This window comes from Gordionus sp. m RMFG-2023, chromosome 1 (genome assembly GCF_954871325.1).
Source record: "Gordionus sp. m RMFG-2023 chromosome 1, tfGorSpeb1-WG-v2, whole genome shotgun sequence".
Lineage (NCBI taxonomy): Eukaryota > Metazoa > Nematomorpha > Gordioida > Chordodea > Parachordodidae > Gordionus > Gordionus sp. m RMFG-2023.
The window spans coordinates 44,692,199-44,717,584 of record NC_088775.1 but is presented as its reverse complement, the minus strand read 5'-3'; the positions used below and the strand labels follow the sequence as shown (position 1 = coordinate 44,717,584).

Here is a 25,386-nt window from a genome sequence, read left to right as displayed (position 1 = left end):
ACCTCTGATGTAGGTAGTATCCCTTATTGGGATCCACGGTCATAGCAGAGATCTGGTGCTTTAACTCTTTAAAAAAAGGTAAGGACGTAAGAGCGACGTTAAAGTCGTGACGATAAATGGTAAGAATGGTAAATATTTAGTGAGTTTATAGGCCTCGACGTTTATTAGAGCATCACTATTTATATTGGAAGGGGCAAGAGGATCAATACATGAGAAATCCATAAAGCCGTTTACCATCGGAAGGGTTGACAGGACTAACAGAAAGTAGCGAGGGTCACCTTCTGCCAGTGCTTTGGTTGGTAAGGTAGCCTGTAAAGATAAATCCTCATATTTAAGATTGAATATCTCTTCTATGAATCATTTAATCTCAGGTTCATGCGCAGCGAGGATAACATCATAATGGAAGATTAGCAACGATCGGAATGTATATAAAATTCTTGGAATTAGCAGGTAGTTTTTTTATTAAAAGAAGGCTTGGTGGGCTGGGAGGCGCGATAGTATATCACGTATGAGAAATATCTCTCGTGAAATATCAAGGAACTCGATGAGGGACTCGTCTTTAGAGTTCAATTTTGTATGATTGAACATGATTGTGGTTAAGGTCAATTATCCCAATGGGACAATATTCGCTCTTGTCAATTCGCAGTCCCAAACCTGGCTGGATTTTAATATCTTGATCATCACTTCATATGGTGGGTCGCCTAGTATACCATCGTCGATATACCAATTATAAAGATTAAGTTTGCATTGGTCATTTATATCTCGTATCAGGCTATTAATTACTAAACAGAACAAAAAGAAACCTAGAAGGCCACCTTGTGGTATTGCATCGCTAGAAGGAATTAACTCATCTCCAAATTAGAGGTGTGAGGGAGTAGCATAGAAATTAAAGATAAATTGCAAATATTCTGGGTAGAGGGTGAGCGCGATACGCCTTAGAGAGTTAAAGGCGTTCGAAAAGGGGTTTGTTTGTAAATGCATTTGGGTCATGATAAGGGATATCTTATATCCACCTTTCATGTTGACCCCTAATTAATTCAAGCACAGGGTGGATATCGTGAACAATATTCTGCTTGCTACTAGCTTGGCTGTTAATTGGCGCCAAGTGGTTCCAATAGCGATAGAATGAATATCTTAATTAGGTTTATGGAGATCTATAAGTTTAGCACTGAATAGGAGTGGAACAATGGCGGGTGTGCTACCAGTAAGCATAGGCGGCGTCTATATTACAGGATATTTATTGGATACAAACCTCCATCAAAAGCCTATATCTACCTACTAAAAAAATTTCGCTTTTTCGGGGGCGATATTTCATTATTTATTACTAAAAAGGATAACTTAAATTATTAATGCTCTACTACCAATTATCAAAATATTATGAGCGTAAAAAGAGTTATTTTTTAAAACATGAATTCAATTAAAAACCCCGAATGCATTTATTGCTTGATATGTGTTGTATTCTCATAATGTAAATAATTTCTCTTAACAGATGTATTAACTTCGAAAGAACTATTTAGATTATCATTATTACATTAAAAAAGAAATTGTAAAAAAGATCATTCATTGATTATTGTAAAAATTGATGTTTAATTTGTTATAAGAATAAAAATAAGGAAATTAAATATAGTTAAAATTTAATCACAACTAATAAAATATATGATAATTTAAATTAAGTAAAATTTTCATAATTATATCTGGATAATTCACATTACAATAGAATGTTGTTTATTCTTTTTATTCGACTTATGAAAGTATGAATATGAGTTTACTTATAAAATCTTTAACCCTAGGAAAGTGATCCAGAAATTGTTTTATTTGGAAAATAATGTCTATGACTGTGTGCATATATAGATTTGGTCGATATTTGGCAATACCATTGTATTATAATAGTCCATAATAAAATTATTAATTTTTACAGCAATATATTTTGTCCAATTTCATCTAAAACATAATAGAAAACCCCCCAATAAATTTATCCTACTCCTAGTCTATCCCCTTTCTTATGCCAACCACCTATCCCCCTCAAAAAATTGGATGCAAACTATTTCCACCCCCACCGCTCATGTAGACGTTGAGCATAGGGTTGATGAGTTGAGTAATTTTTTCCAAAACTTCGCATTGTTGTGTGATGTAAGATGCGGTTAGATTCTGTAGGAATATTGGGCGAAACCCATCAAACCCAGGTGAGGGATCGCGTTTGATGGGCAGGATAGCCTTTCTAACGTCGCTTGTGTTATAAGTGGCTTAGAAGAGCCTGGGTTTATTTTTAACAACGCGTGAGCGGCGTTTTAGGAGAAAAGCCATATTTTAAAGAGTAAGCCATTTAGGTAAAGATTTTTTCTTATTGTTTCTTAGCAATGTGATGTTACAAGCGGTAATAGATTTTTTATTACAACAAGAAATATATCGTACATCACTTTATATCAAAATATTACATTTACTTTTTTATTCCCCTTCAAGTCGTTGTTAATGTCGTTAATATCATTAATAAATTAGAGTAAATCTTCGGGATACATAAAAAGCAATCGAATGATAATAATGTATCCCTTAGACATAAAATAAAGTATTAAATAATTTTAAATAAAAAGGTTAATGTAAAATAATAGAAATAACAAAAATAAATCGACAAAGTAAAAGGTTACTTTACGGTAAAAAATTAATTTAAACGTGATATATTAACATTCCATCCTCCAAAGAAACCCCGCCTAGGTTCTCCTTGAACGTGTTGAGTGGACTAAAAACGTTAAATCATTATGCATACTGGTCCCTTGATAAAATTTCTGTTTTTGCCAATTGTAGCTCCGAACATTTCCTTGGGTTAGTGGTACTTTGGCCATTGTTTAGTTGCCACAAAATAAACCATTGAAGTTTATGATGTATTCTTCTAAATGCTTGGGTAAATGTTTGACTCTAATGGGTGGAGCTTCCCCATGAATGGTCTTGTTTGTTCTTCATTATGGCCTCTTCCACTTCTGTAAATAGTAGCGGTAGGACGTGCGCCATCTTGTCCATCTATTGCTTATGGCGTCGGTGTATTTTGATTATTAATCTTTGCTGTTGGGTCTTCATTCGAGGGTCTTTTTTACCTGATCCAGATGTCTTCTTAATTTAGTGTCGCCTGCATTTATTCCATAAGTCAAGTTACCGGGCACTTATCAACTATCCACCACTACGGCCTTCAGCGTTTGTGTTTCCTTCAAACATCACGCTAACATTGGCTAAACCTATGATCTTGATAGCCCTGCCGTCGTACCCTGTCATCAGTCTTGCGTGTCGTGGCTATCCCTACAGCTTTAGCTGTGTGCCTCTGTAATATAATGTACCTGGTGCCGGTGTCCACTTGCATCAACATTGATATTCAGCGGTGTTAGGACGTGTATGATTCTACGCCTTCAATAATATATTTAAAAAATTCATTGTGGGTAATGTAAACGATGATCTCGATAAGGTGACTTCAACAATGAAAAAAGACCTTGAGTCAACACGTCTCAACAAACCCAAAATTATCAGGCAAGTGAAAGTTCATTTGAAACATGATGTTGTGCCTAAAATCATACCCCTTATGTTAGAGCCCTATGCCCGGAATGACGCAATGACTCGTGAGTTGGACGTCTGGCTAAAGGATAATTTTATAGAGCCTGTATCTCAAGTCAGATGGGTAAGTCCACTGACAGCTGTTTTCAAGAGAGACGGCACCATTAGGTTGTGCGCTACCTTTAAAGACACCAAAAACCCTGCTCTGGAGGATTTTAAATACCTGATACCGCGCATAGACGATCTGATAGCGAAATTAGCCAAGGACAGGAAACTCACTAAAATAGACTTTAACATGTTTTTTGCAGATTCCTATAAAAAAGACAGGGATTTACTCATGATCTCTACCCACAAGGGCCACTTTCGCTTCACCAAGCTACCGTTCGTAGAAAACAGCCTCAGCCATCTTTCAACAAATTATGGACCAGATTTTTGGCGATCTTAAACATGTTATTTTCTATATTGACGAATTGCTAGTCACCTGTAGTAGTGACGAAAAACATATTAAAAACATCAAAAAAGTATTTGAAAGAATTCGAAAACGGATTAACACCTAACCTTTTCAAAAGCAAATTTATGAAGGACAGGATTCGATTCTTAGGCCACGACATCGACAAAGAAGGCATACATCCGAATGATGACAAAATCTAAGCTATTACCAGCATGCCCGAACCAAAATCTAAAGAAGCTTGCCAAGTTCTTGGGAATGGCAAGCTACTACCGCAAATTTCTGAACAACTTAGCCAACCTAGCTGATCCATTGTACAAAATAGTGAACAAAGAAAAATGGTCTTGGGACGAAAATCACAAAATTCGACGAATTAAAATTGCTCATTAGTCAACCACCAACATTAAACTCCTTCAACCCCAACCTACCTATTGGCATTTCGGCAGACGCACCCAAATAAGGAATGGGAGCAGTGCTATATCACATAGAAGAAGACGGTAAGGAAGGGCCTATAGCTTTTGCCTCGTGGTCATTGTTGAAGGTTGAGGTCAACTAACAAGAACGAGAGGTATTGGCTATAATCTTCGCCGTCATGAGATTACAAGAATATCTCATTGGGACGAGGTTTACTATAAGTGGATCACGATTATAAGATAGTCCACAGATTGGACAAGCTCAACATGGCACCCATTGTTTATCCAGATTTCATTTAACTGCAGACAATGAAGAGGTGCACATGATGGAAGATGACGAATCATGCGAGGAGCTATGGGACATACCGATAAAGCTGTTCTTGGGACTCAAAATAATAAAGAGATCACGTACGTCATTAGTGATATAAGAAAAGGTGAAGTCATACATAATAAAACTTACAGTTTCATGGAAAACAGATTGAGCATAGCGAACAAAACTATTGGCCAGCTACATCTGGTGGCCCGGCATCAACATAGACAACGACAAAAGAATTGTGATTCATGCAATGTTTGGGCAGACAATCCAAAAAACATACAACACGTTTGGATTGCCATTAATAAACCCTTTGAAAGAGTGCATATCTATTAAGCAGGGCTGTTTCTTCAAAAATATTGGTTGGTGATAGTGGACGCTTACAGCAAGTTTCCCATAATCAAATCGATGAACTCCATCTCGGCTGGACAGACTGTCATCGAATTGATGCAAACTATAAGCTTGTTTGGGTTACCTGAACAAATTGTGACGAGTAATGGCACACACTTCACCAGTAAATTGTTCCAAAAGTTTTGCAAAATCACGGGAAACACAAACTGATGTCGGCATACCACCAGCAATTTAGGGTTGGCGGAGAGGATGATAAGGACGTTTAAGACGCACGTGAAAAGAAGCTTGGAGAATAATAAAGTCGCCGAAAACATTGCCCTGAAAAGGTTTTTATTTTATTATCGAAACACATCCAATGCTACAACGGGCATTCCGCCTAGAAAAATGTTGTTTCCATACACGACAAGAACCATTTTCTACTTAAACCTACAAACATAAGCGACAATCCATTGAAGAAATTATATCATCTACTAGAACGAATAGTCGGTGATAAAGTATGGTTTAAAACGTTCAAAGAAAATAAATGGGGCAAAGGCGTGATCACAGACAAAGAAGTTATTTGACTTAGAATAAACGCAGGCGACACTAAATTAAGAAGACACCTGAATCGGATAAAAAAAGGATCCTCGAATGAAGTCCTGAAAGCAAAGATTAATAATCAAAATCAGATACCTGCAGAGGTACTATTTGCTAGGCCCCAGATTTTTTTTTTTAAAAAAAATTTTCGGCCCGGCTCTGCCCGGCATGGTTTTTTTTAAAAATATACTATTATTTGATTTATATAGCTAATAATGGCGATTTCAAATATATGGTTTTAAAATATACGGTCCGGATATTTTTTTAAAAAAATTTTCAGACCCGGCCTGAACATTTTAAAAAAAAATTTGAGTATATTTAAAAAAATTAAAATATGGCCCGGCTCGTGTAGATTGATCAAAATGAACTGACACCATCAGCAATAGATGGGCAAGGCGGACGTCCTACCGTTACTATTTACAGGAGGGGAAGAGGAAATAATATAGAACAAACAAGACCAGTTCAAGGGGACGCTCGACCCATTAGAGTCAAACATTTACCCAAGCATTTAGAAGACTATATCATGAACATCAATGGCGTATAGCCCGGCAACAAAACCAATGGGCAGAGTACCAGATACGCTAACCCAGGGTAATGGTCGGAGCTACAATTGGCAAAAACAGAAATTTTATCAAAGGATCAGTCTACATAGGGGCGGGTATTGATTTTTAATGCAGGGTAGAATTTTAATGAGGATTTGCCTCTAGTAAATTTTCTGTCATTTAGAAGCTCAGTTATCTATTGCATGCAACTTTTTGTAAATAAATTAACGTCGATCGAAAGATGTACCTTATATAGAAAATCTGAGGAGGAAACGTTAAGACTCCTCTGGATAGCTATGAGATAGGAGTTTTCTGTTTTAGACTTACTCAATTAACCTTAACTTGTATTGCAATTTATTGTATAAATTAGAATGTTAGTAAGGATCCTTTCCCTTCCTCAATATTACTAAACTAAAATTCCAATTATTACAAATGATAAATAATAGTAATATTAATATTATATATAGTCAAGGAAACACTCATGATTATTGATTGGAGCCTATGCATTTTCTGAACCCTATCTACCCAGACACCTTTTGGTATAAAATACAGACTAGAAATATAAAATAAAGATTAGATATAAAATAAAGTCCAGAGTAAGCTGCATCGGGTTTTTAGATATTATACCTAGTTTTATTTAAATAAATAAAAAGTCAAAACAATCAGATTTACAATTAAAATATTTTAAAAAACCAAAAATATACATACATGGATTCGATCCCAGATTTTCAGGGTAGGTAATGTAGACTCTCACCATAGTGGCCACCCCACGACAATATTCAGGAAGCAATTATAAATAATCGACTATTTAATTATATGCAATTAAATTTATATATATTAAAAATAGAAATTATATTATATCCTTTACTTTATTGCTTATTAGTCTGCATCGGGCCTAATTTTTCAAGCCCGGCCAGAAATTTTTTCAAAAAAATTTTTACCGGCCCAGCCCGAATTTATTTAAAAATAGAAAATAGTTCTTTTAAAATATTATAATTGCTCAAAATAAAAGATATATGTCATATGGCGTTTAGTTTCTATAAATAAAATCACATATTTTATTTATAGAAAAAAATTCAACATAAAATTGATAAATAGATATATTTAAATAAATTTCCATGGCCCGACACGGCCAGAATTTTTTTAAAGAAAATTAGGCCCGATCCAGCGCGAACGCTATTTTTTTTAAAAATAGGTCCGGCAGATCTCGAATGTTTATATCTCCCCTTATTCGACCTAATAATCTAAAAATATTAAGATGAGCTCTTGAAATGAAACAATATATATCTTGCAAAGTATTATTAAAGTATTATTCTAAAACATAGATTATAATTAAACAGGGTTTATACCATTAATATCTCTATACTATATCGTTAATAATTTTAAATTCATGTCACGAAAATTTTTACTTTAGATTTATTGCTTCAAAAAATTTGGAGCCAATTTATATAAAAATCTCACAACCCATACTGGGATTTTGAAATTTCACAGATCACTTTCACACGTTATACCTACATTGCTTGATATTTTCAATTTCAGCCAATACCCAAAAATGATAATCCCAAATAAATTTAAAAAAGATATTCTTAAGTCATCATAATTTGATCTATAAATTTCTCAACCGATAGAGGAAAAAAATGATAAATTATAACTTTGCTTTTTCCAATAAACTACATATTAATATATATAAATGGTATCAGCGCATCTCTGATTTTTAAAATCAATTAAACTTTGTCCATAAGATGCTTGATGACGAGCCCATTAGAATCTAAGAAAAATGTGCTGAATCCATCTTTCACGCTGGAAAAATAAATAAATTTATGCTTAATATTTTTCCATTCATATTTAATTTATTTATCCTAATCTTTTTTCCCCTTCTTACTTGTATTTTTCTTTTCTTATTTACTTTAACTATGTATTAGCAAATATCAAATCAACTTTGTCATCTAAGCTAAAAAGAAATATATATTAGAGATCGGCCCGAAGTTTTGAAAATGTTTTTAACGCTGATAATTATGTAAATTTATCTCTTTCCCTATATAAAAAATAAATATGGGCCTGGTCAGACAATATTATATAATATATCTACGGCCTATGCATAAATAATTACGGACCAGGTTGGGCCAAAAAATCCGATAGAAAATTTTCAAGGGCCAGCTTTGGTCCTTTAGTATGTATTATTATTCAGGATGTAGAACTCTTAACCAATGACGCTAAGACCCTGCTATTAGGGTACCTACGCATAGGGAGAGCCAAAATTTAAATATTATTTTAATTAAGAAATAAAAATTATTCAATACATCCCCCGAAAATGAATGCAATATTTTAAAAAATATACATAAGTTAATTTTTTTAAATAATGACTAAACCTACGTCGGCTCTACTCACCGGAAATTTTCTCCAGGCAGGAACTGCTGCCGATGGAGATGAGCCGCGCCTCCAGGCTAGCCGATAATTTTTAGGCAACGGCACGGAGTATAAAAATTCTAAAATGCTATTTAGATAAGTCCAAAATCTTTTTTAAAAAATTCGATTTGTTTTAAAACTTTCAGAAGTTTTAAAATTTGAATGAAATCGCATGTTAAATTTTTGTACTTTTCTAGTTTTAGGCATATATTTATTTTAAAAAGCTTATATTATTTTTTATAAAGTTTCATAGTTTGTGAATTGCATTTTATGTGTCATCATCATAGCTCCGAAAATATTAATGGCAAAAGGTCTTGCAAAATACCAATCGATACCTTTAAACCCTTACCTAAATATACACTGTTATATTTTTTAAATATTTAGTATTTATTTCTCAATATAAGTTGTAGTAGAAGTGTTTTAGTGAACCTAGTAGCCCTGGCCCCGTGGTTAGTCGGATAATCGATGGGGCTAGTCGAATCAAGTGGAATTTTCTTCAGATTTTCATATATAACTATAATGCTTTGTTTTTATAATATTCAATTTATAATTATAACTAAAATAAATAGCAATCATTTATGACATAGGATTCACGCACCCAACTTTACATACTCTGCACTGAAACTAAACTTCAAAATTATGAATTTTTGTCCTGTTTAGGAGAGACCAGGGCTAGTCGGCGCAAAAGACTGTCGGTTCAGCGAATTTTATTTTAAAACCAGTAACGATTAGAAAATAAAATTTTGTTCTAAAAGTAGATCTGTGCACCGAAGCCTCAATTGACGGCAGTTTTTTAAAATTTTTTAGCGGCTTTCGGCGGCGGGTCGATTTGGTTGCTTATGATTAATTAGCTGTGGCCGCTGCGTGCTATTTATTTTAAAATTTTTTAAATTAAATTCATTACATTTTTTATAATTTATTTGGGTACTCTTAGTTCTACTCAGATCAGAGTCACATAAACAACACATAAGAGCCAAATAAATAACACATATTAGTAATATTCTATTGATATTTATTAAAACAAATTAAAATATAAATTTGGAATGCAAGCAAAATATAGAGTAAGAAATATAGTAAATTAGAAATCAGATTTAGTAAATTTATAATTGTCATGAATAAATAGTATTTTATCAAGATACTAGGGAAAAAAGATGCCTTTTTTGCATTGAGTATTAATCCAAAGATGGGAAAAATTATTTCGCTGGATGTATTAGTTCCAGGTATACAAAAACCTTCCTAGCTAAATTAACAAGCCTAGGAAGTTCCAGTCACTTTTTCCCAAAGAGTTAGTGCATCCTCTTCTGCTATAATATGTTGGCTGAGCAAAATATGACATTCTTGCTCTATATTGCTATGTTGTTATAATCGTTACTTAGAAGGGAATGTTTACGAGCTATTTTAGCTATATATGAACTGGTTGTTTGCCCATTATCTTCAACTTGAATCTCACTCTGTGCATTTCTATCATGCTCTAAAAGTTTTAAAAGTCTAATTAATTAATTGCAATGATGTAGAATTCGAATTTAAATATTCTGAAACAATTTTAAGATTTTGAAATCTCGGATCAGATCGCTAATAGCTAATGTTTAAAATATAATTTTATTAATAAAAATATAATATAAATATAATTACTTGAAATTCGGTAATTGGAAATGGTCAAGCTTTTTTTTGCATATTTTATGATATCTGAGCAATCAAATTTATTGATTTGTAAGTATTTCTATTTCATTGCGAAATAAATATCTTAAATTGATTGTTGATCCTTTCTGGGAGGAAAGAAAGTCCACCGATTCTTTAAATGGATTTAATAATGTGTAAAATTCATATCCATTAGTTATAAGGATTGTTTTCCTATTTTATTTAGAACATTATTTATAGAAATTTTGTTAACAATACGGATACATTCAACATAATTAATATGCTGTGCCAGCGGGTAGGGCAATTTAATTTGAAAGCTTTTCGTATTAATTAGATCTGTTGATGCTGCAATCTATATTATCAACCTCACCAGAGGTATCAAAATGTTCATTAAGGTATGGATCAGAATCATCAAAATCCAAAATATGGTTTGTCTCATAAATTGATCGAAAACATTTACAATGCTCATCCTCAATTTCACCAAATCAGCTACTTGATATCTGAGGGCTGAAATGATTTTTCAAAATATTAATTCTGTCAACTTTTTTTATGTCATCAACTGTGACTTGAAGTCCATGCCCTAAGTATAAATAATGCTAATAATCCCCCAATCGTATAATTCTTCTGACATTCGCCCCAGCATGAGTTATCATCTCTATTATTTTGTTTTTTTTATATGGAATTCCTTTTCTATACTATCGATCTCAGATGATATGATTTCATCTGTATGCTTTTGCGTCACCTTTCTAGTTGCCAGGGTAAAATATTTTAAAACAAAATTTTCATTTATGACGAAGACTAAACGTGATATAATTTGGACTTGAAGTGATCTGTCCATAAATAAAGTGATAGAAGAGAATTTTGATCCAGAATCAATCAGATTTAAAAATGCGCCTTAGATGAATAAACATCATCTAGTGTACCCCGACTAATGGTTGTCTTATCAGGCAATTCTGACGAGTAATCAAATATAATATTTTTATTCTTTTAGACAATTTATTTTTTAATAATCATTTTATTTAAATTTCAGACCTTTAGAAAATCAGTTATTCCTTTATTGTTTATAGAATCAAATGGCATAAATCTAAGCAGTATATCAAAACATAATTTCACCCTATAAGATTTTATACATTAAAAAGATATTAAAATATTAACATAATTAGAGATGAAATGAAACAAATATGAACATAAATCAGTTATATATTAAGTTTATACATTAAAAAGTACTCAAAAAACATCAATTAAAGGTGAAAATAACCAAACTAGGGTGAAACGTTTAACTCCATAAAAAAAATTAATATGTATTAATGTTTGTGTAATTTTGAAATATGATGTATGAATATGAATAAATGTATATGATATACATTATTTTATTATATGCCAATAGCATACAAATCATATTTAAATAATAATTTAATATATAATATAATGAATTTCTAAAAATTATGCACGCAACGCCGCCGCCATGAAAAAAATCGGTGGCGTTTCCGGAGTGAATAAAATTGCAAAGAAATAGTTTTATGATATATTTGGAGATGAAAATAATATATATTATTTAGCTATTTAAATTTTTATCTGTTATGGCATGTTATAGACGTGAAAATTACAATTATTTCACTTAACATTATTAGGTTATATTAAAAAAATTAAAAGTTTAAACATGACAAAATGGACAATAGTTAAAACTCTATTTTTTTTAATAATTGGGAAAGTTCCAGATTGATAGGTAATGCTTAAATATTAACTCCGATAGGAAACTTTTCACCATAGGGAATATGAAGAAGCAACAAAATTGTATGAAAATGATATGTCATGAAGAAGAGTAACATCTATTACAGTTTAAAATATATTTTATAAATTTAATATATATTATCGAAATATATTATAAATATCTTGCAAATTAAATCTTCATATATATATTTTTGACATGACATAATATTTGATCAAATTCAAATCATAATTAATCAATTAGATACAGGAGCGTAACCAATGGGAAGATCCCCCGACCCCATCGCAAATTTGACTGTTTTCATAAATATCATTTTAAGCTAATAAAAATTTTAACCCCCCCCCCCCCTTCAGTCAAATTTTTGCAAATATATCAATTTTAAAAAACTATACATCATAGGTGATATACAAATATTAAAAGAATTTTTACAGTTTATACCAGTTGTGGATATGATGGGGAAACCCTCGCCCAAACTATTTTGTTAAATTTATAGAAATATAAGCTAAATATAAATTTAATGCGAGGACAAGGTTATAATGGTCAAAGTACATATTTTAAAAAAATATCCATCCGCTATATATGTTCACTGTGCATCTCATTCGTTGAATTAGCAATATCCAGTTCATGTGCTCTATCTTCTATAAGCAATGTCATGGGTATTTTATAAAATAAAATATATAAAATATTTTTTTAGCCATTTAGCCATTATATCCAAAATTTATATTTTTTTAAATATCCGAAGCGGTCAGATGTTTTGATTCATGAACCAGAAATTCATCATCAAAAATTAAAAATATGTGACACAATGGGTTATACGTCATGATTCAGTTTCGGCATTTACAGAACTGGTGATCAGAATATCTTTACATGAAATTACTAAATGGCAAGATAGTAATGTGTCTTAAGAAGTACCATTATTAAATTCAATCAGAGTTTAGCTGCTAGTTGCAATAATAAATTATTTTCCTATAGCTCATTACTTTGTAGAGATTTACAAAAACCAAATTTAGATTTGGTTCAGGTTATTGATTTGGTGAAAATGTATATGAACAGGTAAATACAATAAGAATGAATGTAGATGAATATTTTCATAATATTTATCTAGACGTTGAATCGAAAGCTAAATTTTATGGAATAACACTAATTAAACCCCGTCTAGCACCTAGCCAATTATTGATATGTAATATAACGTTGACTCAACTGAAGAATATTATAAAATATCCATTTTCATCCCATTCATAGATATAGATAAAAAACAAGTCTTTAGCAATCTTCAAATTTTATTACCTAAAGACCCTTCTTCTTCGTTTTCTGATGTAACTATTGATAAAATTAAATATTTAGCAAAATATTATTCCAATGATATTGATACTGAAATCAATTTAATCGGTGAATTCGAATTGTAGTATAAAAATTTACTACGTTTGGTAAATTTTGGGTGAATTTTTTATTAAATTTTATAACATTATAGAAAATATAAAATGGCTGGCGCTATTCCCGAGATAGGTCAAGATAATAAACAAAATGTATTTGATGAAGAGGAGAAAAATAAAATAGTTCAATATCTAATATCATGTAGTAAAACTTTTTATGGTTTATCTGTTTCAATTAATAAAATCGTTAGTAAAGAACGGTTCTCTTTATGAAAAGAAAACCAAGATTATGTCAAAGACCTCCTATTGCCCCTATGTTTATTTTTCCACTCAGAAAATTCTATAATCATTTCATTAGTGTTTTTAAAGTTTTTCGAATTTTTTTGACGTAAATGGGCTAAAATAAGCATTGCTAACATGTTTAAATAAAATTTTAGTGAAGATGTACCATAGATAAGTGACAATTGTCATAATAGTTATTTTTGAACTTTTTGAATTTTATTAAAGCAAGTGGGCTAAAATAAGCATTGCTAACTTGTTTAAATAAAATTTTAGTGAAGATGTACCCTAGATAAGTGACAATTGTGATAATCGTTGTTTTACAGTTTTTTGAATTTTTTTAATGTAAATGGGCTAAAATAAGCATTGCTAACATGTTTAAATAAAATTTTAGTGAAGATATACCATAGATAAGTGACAATTGTCATAATCGTTGTTTTTAAAGCTTTTTGAATTTTTTTGACGTAAATGGGCTAAAATAAGCATTGCTTACATGTTTAAATAAAATTTTAGTGAAGATGTACCATAGATAAGTGACAATTGTCATAATCGTTGTTTTAAAAGTTTTTTGACGTAAATGGGCTAAAATAAGCATTGCTAACATGTTTAAATAAAATTTTAGTGAAGATGTATAATAGATAAGTGACAATTGTCATAAGTTGATTTTAAAGTTTTTTGATTTTTTTTGACGTAAATGGGCTAAAATAAGGATTGCTAACATGTTTAAATAAATTTTAGTGAAGATGTACCATAGATAAGTGACAATTATCATAATCGTTTTTTTGAATTTTTTTGACGTAAATGGGCTAAAATAAGCATTGCTAACATGTTTAAATAAAATTTTAGTAAAGATGTACCCTAGATAAGTGACAATTGTCATTCATATTCGTTGTTTCCAAAGTTTTTTGGCGTAAATGGGCTAAAATAAGCATTGCTAACATGTTTAAATAAAATTTTAGTGAAGATGTACCATAGATAAGTGAAAATTGTCATAATTATTTTTAAACTTTTTTGAATTTTTTTAAAGCAAGTGGGCTAAAATAAGCATTGCTAACATGTTTAAATAAAATTTTAGTGAAGATGTAGCCTAGATAAGTGACAATTGTCATAATCGTTGTTTTGAAAGCTTTTTGAATTTCTAATGGGCTAAAATAAGCATTGCTAACATGTTTAAATTAAACTTCATTGAAGTTATACTCTAGATACAGGGTTTCCCATTCAAAAAAGGAAAATCGTATTTTTTTTTAAATTTCTTGTCAATTTTTCTTAAACTTCAATTTATTTCTAAATTTTAGCGATTTCTTTACGTTTTTTTTCTTACTGTATCTTTTCCCAATTTATTTCTAACTTTTTGCGATTTTCTTTACTTTTATTTTTCTACTATATCTTCTCTCAATTTATTTATCTTCTCATTTTGATAATTCTTTTGTATTTTTAAAAATAATTTATAATTGTAGGTCCATTTTTTTTAACAATTCTGTTATTTTTTCATTATACATACAATATTCTTTTTATGATGTTTTCATTATAATCTTTTACATTCATTTTTAACCTTTTAAATCTCTTCATTTTTAATCTTTAATTTTTTGACCTTTTCTCAATTTTCTTCTTCTCATTTTTGATAGTTTAGTTCATTACAAAATCCTAGTACATATAATTTTGTTTATTAAAGACCATTTAGTTAAAACATTTATTTTATATCTGACTTTGATAAAACTAATTTATAAATTTAAAAAAAAAAAAAATAAGGACGCATTTTTTTTACTATATATAATCTTTATTTATAAAATAACCTACACTTTATATTATAATAATGTATAAAAATAACTCGAATTAAAATCCATTAGCCCACTTCAGCGTCTACATGACAGGATTTTCACTGGATGCAAACCTTCTTCAAAAACCTTTGCCTACCCCCCTAAAAATTATCATTATTTTTACCTATTTATTTATTTCTTGATACTCTTTTCAAAGAATTTATAAAGGATAACTTAAATTAATCTATCTCTACTACCAACTATCGATATTTTGTGAATATAAAGAATTTATTTTTTAGATAATAAATTCAATTAAAACCTCCATTTTTACAATGAATTAATTATTATGGCATTATGAGCTTGCTAAAATATCTAAACCTTTTAAAAGGATAGTTTATTTGGAAAACAATGTGTATGATTGTTTGCAATATAGAGATTTGGTCGATGAATTGCATTATAATACTATAATAAAAGTATTAATTTTTACAGCAATAAATTTTGTCCTATTTCATCTCAAAATTTAATAGATAACCCCCCAAAAAATTTTTCCTACCCCCATTGGAGCAGCTTACCCCTTACCCCCTCAAAAAAATAGGATGCAAACTGTTCCTACCCCTCCCGCGACGCTGGCCCACTTGCTTTAAAAAAATTCAAAAAAGTTCAAAAATAACGATTACGACAATTTTCACTTATCTATGGTACATCTTCACTAAAATTTTATTTAAACATGTTAGCAATGCTTATTTTAGCCCATTTACGCCAAAAAAATTCAAAAAACTTTAGAAACAACGATTATGACAATTGTCACTTATCTAGGGTACATCTTCACTAAAAAACATGTTAGCAATGCTTATTTTAGCCCATTTACGTCAAAAAAATTCAAAAAACTTTGAAAACAACGATTATGACAATTGTCACTTATCTAGGGTACATCTTCACTAAAATTTTATTTAAACATGTTAGCAATGCTTATTTTAGCCCACTTGCTTTAAAAAAATTCAAATAAGTTCAAAAATAACGATTATGATAATTGTCACTTATCTATGGTACATCTTCACTAAAATTTATTTAAACATGTTAGCAATGTTTATTTTAGCCCATTTACGTCAAAAAAAATCAAAAAACTTTAAAAACAACGATTATGACAATTGTCACTTATCTATGGTACATCTTCACTAAAATTTTATTTAAACATGTTAGCAATGCTTATTTTAGCCCATTTACGTCAAAAAAATTCAAAAAGCTTTAAAAACAACGATTATGACAATTGTCACTTATCTAGGGTACATCTTCACTAAAATTTTATTTAAACATGTTAGCAATCCTTATTTTAGTCCATTTACGTTAAAAAAAATAAAAAAACTGTAAAAACAACGATTATGACAATTGTCACTTATCTAGGGTACATCTTCACTAAAATTTTATTTAAACATGTTAGCAATGCTTATTTTAGCCTACTTGCTTTAATAAAATTCAAAAATAACTATTATGACAATTGTTACTAATCTATGGTACATCTTCACTAAAATTTTATTTAAACATGTTAGCAATGCTTATTTTAGCCCATTTACGTCAAAAAAATTCGAAAAACTTTAAAAACAACGATTATGACAATTGTCACTTATCTATGGTACATCTTCACTAAAATTTTAATTTAACATCTTTACAATATAAATTATATTTTTATGTTATAAAAATTAGGTATATAATCCTTGAAGCCAAATTCGGGTCCTTAGCCATTTTTAGTTACGACATGAATATTCTTATTATAATTTTGTACTAATTAATCAGTAACCCAAAATTTAATTTACCAGATTTTATAAAAAAACAAAAAAAATGAGCAGACCCAGCTAGTCGACTAAGCGAGCAGACTACATGTACCGACTAAGTGAGTGGCTCATGCGGCTCCTTGATCGGCTTGAGTCGGAGCCGTTTTTTACGACTACGACTCGCAAGGCGTAAGAACTCGACTTTTTAAGAACACTAGTAGTTGGAACCAAATCTCTGCGGATATTTAACAGAGTTAACCCATTTAGTCGAGATTTGGAAGTAATATTTCGTAAATAAGTTTTTAACCTTCTCAAGATAGAAAAGGTCCTTTCATTTTGTACACGTTGTAATAAGCAAACATGCAAGAATATTAAACAACTTCAAAATATTTGGTGAGCCAAGTTTCCTTACACCGTAAAATAACTTTCTAAGACCTCAAACTTACTCTTAAATAAACTTAGCTTAATTTCTTACAACTTATTATTTAAACTACACTTGACTATTTTTTATATTTTATTTTTTATTAACTTTATTTAAAACTAATAAGGAAATATAACATTAAAAAGAGAATGAATTCCCCAAAAATATAATCTCGAAGATAAAAAAACGGTTAATGCCACTTTCGGGGGGGGGGGGGATTTTAAGATATTTTAAAAAAGTTTTTTCCAGCAAATTTTTATTTTAAGATATAAAAGTTTTTTCTACAAAATTTTGTATTAGGGGTAAAATATAGGAATTCTTAATTCCACAGCGTTTATAAATGGGGGAGGGAGGGGGGTAGGAGAATTTTGCCTTGCAAATTAAATTTTTTATTTAAAATATTTTAAAATGGTTTTAATTTTTTTTTGATGATACTATAATTAGAGGAATACACCACAAATAAAAAAATATTTAACAACTTTAGGAAAATTATTTAATGCCTAAAAAGATTTTTAAAGGAGGTATAGGTAGGCGCGTATGCAGCGGCCCCCAGAGCCAAAAAATGCAGATGCCGGATATATTTTTCAAAAATATTAATATTTATATTAATTTATATTTGTTAATATTTATTCCTATCTCATATTAAATATATATTTAATTACATTTATTTATCACACTCATCTATTAAGTTATTTTATCAATTAATTTCGATTTCAAGTTTTCATTGGTGTAATATTTATCTATTATTTTCAAATTTCTAGTGGCGTAATATTTATCTACCATTTTCATATTTCTAGTCAAATAATAATTTTTTGTCCAACAGGGAGAAAGAAAGTGCAAGCTTGTCCCGAGATGGAGTCTCCGTCATCAAGTATTAACAGCTTTTATGGAGTTAGAAGAGCCGATTATTAATGCTATTACTGAAATATCACAATGGCCTGAAAGAAATATTTTATCAGAAGCAAGAAAATTATTGGATTCAATACTTATTTCAAATTTTTTTGTCATTAGAATGTTATTTAATTATACAACTATTTTATGTAACACTTTTCAAAAACATGGCATTGACTTGATTAAGAAGATGAGAATAGCGGAGAGCATTTTATTAGAACTCAAGGAAATTAGGGCTAATGTTGATGAAGAATTTCAATTTTATATTATTGTTGAGTCAAAAGGAGAGCTATACGTGTTTAATATTTATCTCCCTCGACTTGCAGTAAGGAAAGCTCATCGTCAAAACATTAGTATAAGATCAGTAGAAAAGTATTATAAAACTATAATCTAAATAAAGAATGGTTTTAATTCATCATGCAGCACTTACCAATCTGCAGATATTACTTCCACAAAAGCCTTCCCAATCTTTTTCAGATGGTGATAGAAAAAAATAATATTTGTTTGATGCCTTATTAGCTGAATAACTATGTTTAAAAGATTAACTAAGATATAGTCACAAAAAATGTTATGGATGTATAATTTCAAACACATTTTAGATTATATTCCCAATGTATTAAAATGATTATATATATTAATATTAGCAACTCTTTCCATTAGTAAACTAATGAGAGAACATTCTCTTTTTTAAGAAGAATAACAGAGCCCTACAGAGGTAACATTTGCAGGGCACAACCCGGATTTTTTCTACAAAATTTTTTTCTGCCCGGCCCGGGTTTTTTAAAAGAAATTTTCAGGCTTGGCCCGGCTTTTTTTTAAATAAAATTTTCAGGCCCGGCCCGGATATTTTTAAATAATATTTTTGATTTTTATAGCTAATTTCAAATATTTGGTTTTAAAATATTATAGCCGGGCCCGCATAATTTTTTTAAAATAAATTCAGGCCCCGCCCGGGTGTTTTTTTAAAAAAAATTTCGGGTCCGGCCCGGGTATATTTATAAAATTAAAATAGGGTCCTGCCCGGCCCGGGAACCGGGCCTGCAGTTCTCTGAAAAACATACCTAAGAAATACTTCTAAAAGTGGATTGAATGGTTTGGATCTTTTAAATATTTATAGGCATTTGAAGTCAAGCAAGGATGAGTAATTGAAAAATTAGCTCAATCCCAACGAAGATTGGATTTTACATTGTAAATATGATACAAAATACAATTATTCCTAAGTAACTTCTGTGTATTAATATTTATATTTCCAACATTTAAATTTTTTATACCTTATATATAAATTTTAAAGGCTTAAAAAATTCAAATTTCTATTTTGGGTCATTTAAGTGATTCATATGGTGGTTATATTCACTTTATATTTTTTAATTCACATTTATTTTAGTTTTTTATGTGCCGGTTTATATATATAATTTTTTTATAATTCATGTAATTTAAAATTGTGTATTAGAAATAGTTATTAGCCCTAATATGCTTGATATTTTTAAATAACAATAATATTTATTTAAAAAATTTATTACCCCCCCCCCCCCGCTCCCAGATCAAACTCCTGCGTACGCGTCTGGATATAGGGGGAAAATTAGCATAACTTTTTTTTAGAAATAAATAATAATCTAACTTTTTTTCTGGAAATAAATAATAATCTAAAATTTTAGATGTAAAATAAACTCACCTTTGAAGTTTAAGTGATTTTTTTAAACCTTTGTAATGAAGGGTTAAATCGAAATATAGTATTAAATAACTTTTATTCATATATATTATTAAAATTATACAGTCATTAATAAAATGAACAAAAATATCAAAACGATTTAATAATCGATATTTTCGAAATTATCTATATTCTAGAAGATATTCATGAATGTTATCCCTATCCCTATGTCTTTTATAGTTAGCTTTTAGATCCCGCCAAAGCCTTTAGACTTTTTGGGTGTTGATCGATCTGTCATTTGGATCAACAAAATTTTGCGAATGATTGACCCGATAGTGGGAATAATTTATTTGTTCTGACCGATAATATCTAAGATAAATAGATTTAAATTTATTACCACTTTTGATTTACAGAAAAAATATATTTACATACCCTAACCACGAATCAGTCATTATCGTCAAATCTGGCATCACATTATCTTTAACCACACGCAGTGTGATATCTTGATCCCTTGTTGTTGTAGCAGTTAGAAATATTTCATTTGTCTCCCGACATATGCCACCGATGATCCATATAGCCTGGGAGATCAAATGCCGACCACGATATTTACGCTTCCACTATGAGTTTCGTCAATTTCGATAATGCGGCTGGGCCCCACGATCTTTGAATGATTCGAAGCTATATGGAACCCACATGCAAGCAAAATCCTCCTACCCCCTTCCATCCCCCAAATATAAACGCTGCAGTAAGAATTCCTATATTTTACCCATACGAAATTTTGAACTTTTTTTAAATATCTTAAATAAAAATATGTAGAAAAAACTATTTTTAAAATATCTTAAATAAAAAATTAAATTTGTAGGCAAAATTCTCCTACCCCCCTCCCTCCCCCATGTATAAACTCTGCGGTAATAATTCCTATATTTTATCCCTAATACAAAATTTTGTAGAAAAAACTTTTTTAAAATATCTTAAAATAAAAATTTGTACAAAAAACTTTTTTAAAATATCTTAAATAAAAAAATTGATATATAAATTTTTTAAAAAAAAATTAAAATAAGTGGCATTAACCATAAAAACTATATCAAAAAAATTTTTACTTTTAATAACAATATTTTTTTTCTTTTTTCACCAATCACCAATCAACAATATATAATGATGAATGACATTTTATATATAAAAATGTATATAATTATTTATAAAATAAGGAAGACGATGGCAATAACCAAACGTAGTAAATATTATACTAGAATGTGATTAATTGATTTCAAATCAATATCATAAGAATAAAATTCTAATAAATATTAAATTTTACCAATAGTGGCATCAGAAAACAGAAGAGTCTTTAGGTAATAAAATTATTTTTATCGTATTTACCAGTTCATATACATCTTCCGCCAATTCAATAACCTGAACCAAATCTAAATTGGTTTTTGTAAATTTCTACAAAGTAGTGAGTAAAACATGTGCTTTGACCATCATATCCTTGTCCTCACATAAATTTATATTTAGCTTATATTTCTCTAAATTAAACAAAATAGTTTGGGCGAGGGTCTCCCCTCTCATATCCACAACTGGTATAAACTGTAAAAATTCTTCTAATATTTATATATCACCTATGATGCATAGTTTTTTTTTATCATCAATAAATCAAGGATAAGAAATTTTAATAAAATTTATTTTTAAAAAAATAAGTTTTATGTTGGAAAATTGATATTCAAATATTTGATTTATGAAAACAATCAAATTTGCGATTGGGGGGAATTTCCCTATTTCTAACCACCCCCCTCCCATTGGTTTGCACCTGATCTTATCAATCTCATCAAGCAATTCAATGTTGCATAGATATATACTTTGATCTCCCCTCCGCATTGTACTTATAAATTACAACCATAACAGAATTTTATATAGCCCATTAGAAAATTTTTATACCAAAGGAATAGATTCGTGCTTGCGTAATCACAGAGGGTAATAGGGATGAGGTAAAAATCTCATCCTTTTTTTCCTTGTTCCTTTATTTTGTGAATTACGAGATGAGATTGGGATCGAAATAAATCATGGACCTGGGATGCAGGATTTTCTCGTAATATAAAAGATCTATAAGAAATTGATGAAGAAATAAAATCCAACCGAAAAATATTTTCAACATATTGATATATTCCACATGATTCAAATCTTTTTTAAATACGCTGCCAAAGGTAAAATATCCTATACAATCGAAGGAATATTATAAAGGGAAAGATATCCCACGGTGATAACGCATCCAACTTATTTCGCTGTTATAAAAAATGTTAAAGGGCTATATATGGTTCTGTCTAAAGGTTGTAACTTATGAGATTTTTTATTTAGTAAATTTAAATATGGGTGAACTTTATAAAGATTATCTTCTTCATCAAAAGTTGAGTTATTATATAAATGCAGATATCACTTGAATTCCTAACGAATGGTATAGTAATATCATTGTTATTCGACCAATACATTCTTTCTTCCAGTAAGGAATTATTATCAGTCAGCAAAAGAATTCTTATAAATCTTTTAATCTTTGACGCGGTTATAATAATATTTGGTCTGTTTGGAATAATTATGTGATTGATCCACAAGCAGTGAATACATTTCTTGATCAAAAAATAATTTAAATATTTCTATTGAGTTTTTCGATCAAATAAAATTGAAATTCGATAATTTATTATCATTATCGTAGGTCTCGATGTGTAAATTAGATCAATTTTTCTCTATTTAAAATTATTTCGAAAATTTGATTTGCGTTCTTGATTTGTAGATATTGAGGTTTCTGAGTCAATATCAATGTCTGCCGGATTTTGGATTTCGATCTCCCCTGCAATAGCTAGTTGGAGATTCGGTGTTTCAGTTAGATCGTTTTCATTGAAATCTTCTTTATCACTAACTAAAGCAGCATATGAGGTATAATTAGAGATAATAAATAATTTACAAATAAAATTTATATTCTATTAAAAAAATAAAATGATAAAAAAATAGTATTTTTGTTTAGTAAGAATATAAACAAAAATTTATAATAATTATGCCAAATTTTTTTATATAATTTTTTTTAGAAAAATTGCCTTTTTTGAACCCTTGTTAACGTTGCATAAATGTAACATTAAAAACATATGATTATAAATCTGAGAGTAGATAGAATGATGGGCCAAACATAATTAGAATAGGTTAAGGCCTATAAATTTATGTCAATTGTATTTTAAAAAAATAAATACTCTTTCAACGAGGGAGCCTAGAGCATTTGGGATTTTAATAGTCCAAAATTATCAAACTTCAAGGGCATCTGGCCCACACAAAAAAAATATTTTTTAAAAAATGTTTTTTATGTTATAGTATAATCTTCCAGCTATAAGAATCATATGTGAAATTATTTCAATTCAAAAAATTTATATGTGAAAAATCAATAAATAACAACTGTTGCAGATATGGACGTTGACCATTAATGGGTTTAAAGTTGAATAATAAATAATATTATATACAACTTATAAAATATATTTGATAGTTTTTAAAAAATTTCCAATAAAAATATCCTGATCTGATAATGTATATTTTAGTGAATTTTCAAAAAAAATTAAATTCTTAGAATTATATTATTTGAGCAATAAGAAATTCCTACTGAGATTAAATGGTGATTTTAAATCAATGTTTTATAAAGATGATAGATGATATATATTTTAATGAATTTTGAATGTGAGTCTTAGATTATTTGTTTGAGTAATAAAAAATTTCTACTGAGATTGAATGGTGACCTTTAATCAATATTTTATAACTATGATAAATATTTTAGTGAATTTTGATTCATAAAAGTAAATGAGAGTCAGATTATTTGATCAATAGGATATTCATACTGAGATAGAATGGTGATCTTTAATCCCAAACACTGCTTATAAAATTTATTTAAAAAAAATTGAATTGGGGAGAGAAACAAGAATATAGGAAATATTATAAAAATATACCCACAATCATAGTATATATTTTAGTATAATTTGATTCATAGTTTTCTGGTTTATATCAGAAGAATATATGCATTTATTGTTTGATGAAGAGGAAATGAGATGCTTGAATTTGAAAGCTGCATGTGAGAAATATATGATATTTTAGATAATTTTATTTTATTTTAGCTAAATTATTTTCTTTATAGGGATTGGTTTATATACCAAAAGTTGTAAAATATTTATGATTTCAACTTATAAAATTTACATTCAGCCTTTAAATTTTTTGTGTCTTGATCCTTTATACTCAGTCCATACATAAAAGATATGTTATCTGAGAGATCATATTTTTTCCGCGTACAATTCAGAATTTCTGTTTTATAACTAGAAGAATAAATATATTCATTGTTTGGTGAAGTTGAAATGGGATACTTATAAAACTTATTAAAGAACATAATAAAAATTTATATAATTCAAGAAATTTGATTATTTTAATTTAAATAATTGTTTTACAGTTTAAAATTTTTGGAAAATAAAATTGTGATCTTAGATAATATATCATTGATGTCTTCTGGACTGAGTATAAAGACAAAAATCAAATGTTGAATGTAAATGTTATCAGTTGAAGTGACAAATATTTTATCAGTTGAATTGATAAATATTTTATTAGTTGAAGTCATAAATATTTCATCACTTTTGATGATTAAACTAATCCTTATAAGGAGGTCACTTATCTTCATCAAACAATTAATATCTATATTCTTCTAGATATAAACCAGATAACTTTGAGTCATTGGATTATGTAGCATTTGGTTATTTATTCATGAGTAAAGAACGAGGGAAATCAGATTTTTCTTTCTTCTTTATATAATGATAGATAAATTAAAAATTTCCACTTTATTTTTTTGAACTGATTTATCCATCATCAAATAAAGCGGAAATTCGGATTTATCTATCATCAAATTAAGAATAAAATTCCCATTTTTGACAAAATCTATGATTCAGAAATTTACCTTCATTTTTCTGATTTGTACATCATAAAATCTAATAATGGGGAAATTTCTGATTCATATCATCAAATTAAGCGGAATATTTAGATTCCTCGTCATTCTTGACGGTCTTTCTGCTCGTATAAATATATTTATACAATTTTTTTAACATGTTTTAATAAATAAATCTAAAAGGTTTAACTGCATGAAATTAGATATTCGATCAATTTATTTTTTTCCTCATCATAAAATACTTTTTGTTTATTATCTTGACCTATCTTGGACATGGTACCAGCCATTTCATATTTTTTATAATGTCTTAAAAAATTGTAGTTGTTATACCTAATAAAATAAATAAAAAA

General features: G+C 29.3%; 1 protein-coding gene across 1 annotated transcript in view; it reads right to left on the bottom strand.

The window, feature by feature from the left end:
• LOC135931869 (uncharacterized) overlaps positions 1–25,386 on the bottom strand; it is a 49,735-nt gene that overhangs the window by 8,401 nt on the left and 15,948 nt on the right. Inside the window, exon 5 of the mRNA XM_065469173.1 lies at positions 7,908–7,977. Coding sequence (XP_065325245.1) covers positions 7,908–7,977 — 70 coding nt within the window. The remainder of the gene's footprint in view (positions 1–7,907; positions 7,978–25,386) is intronic.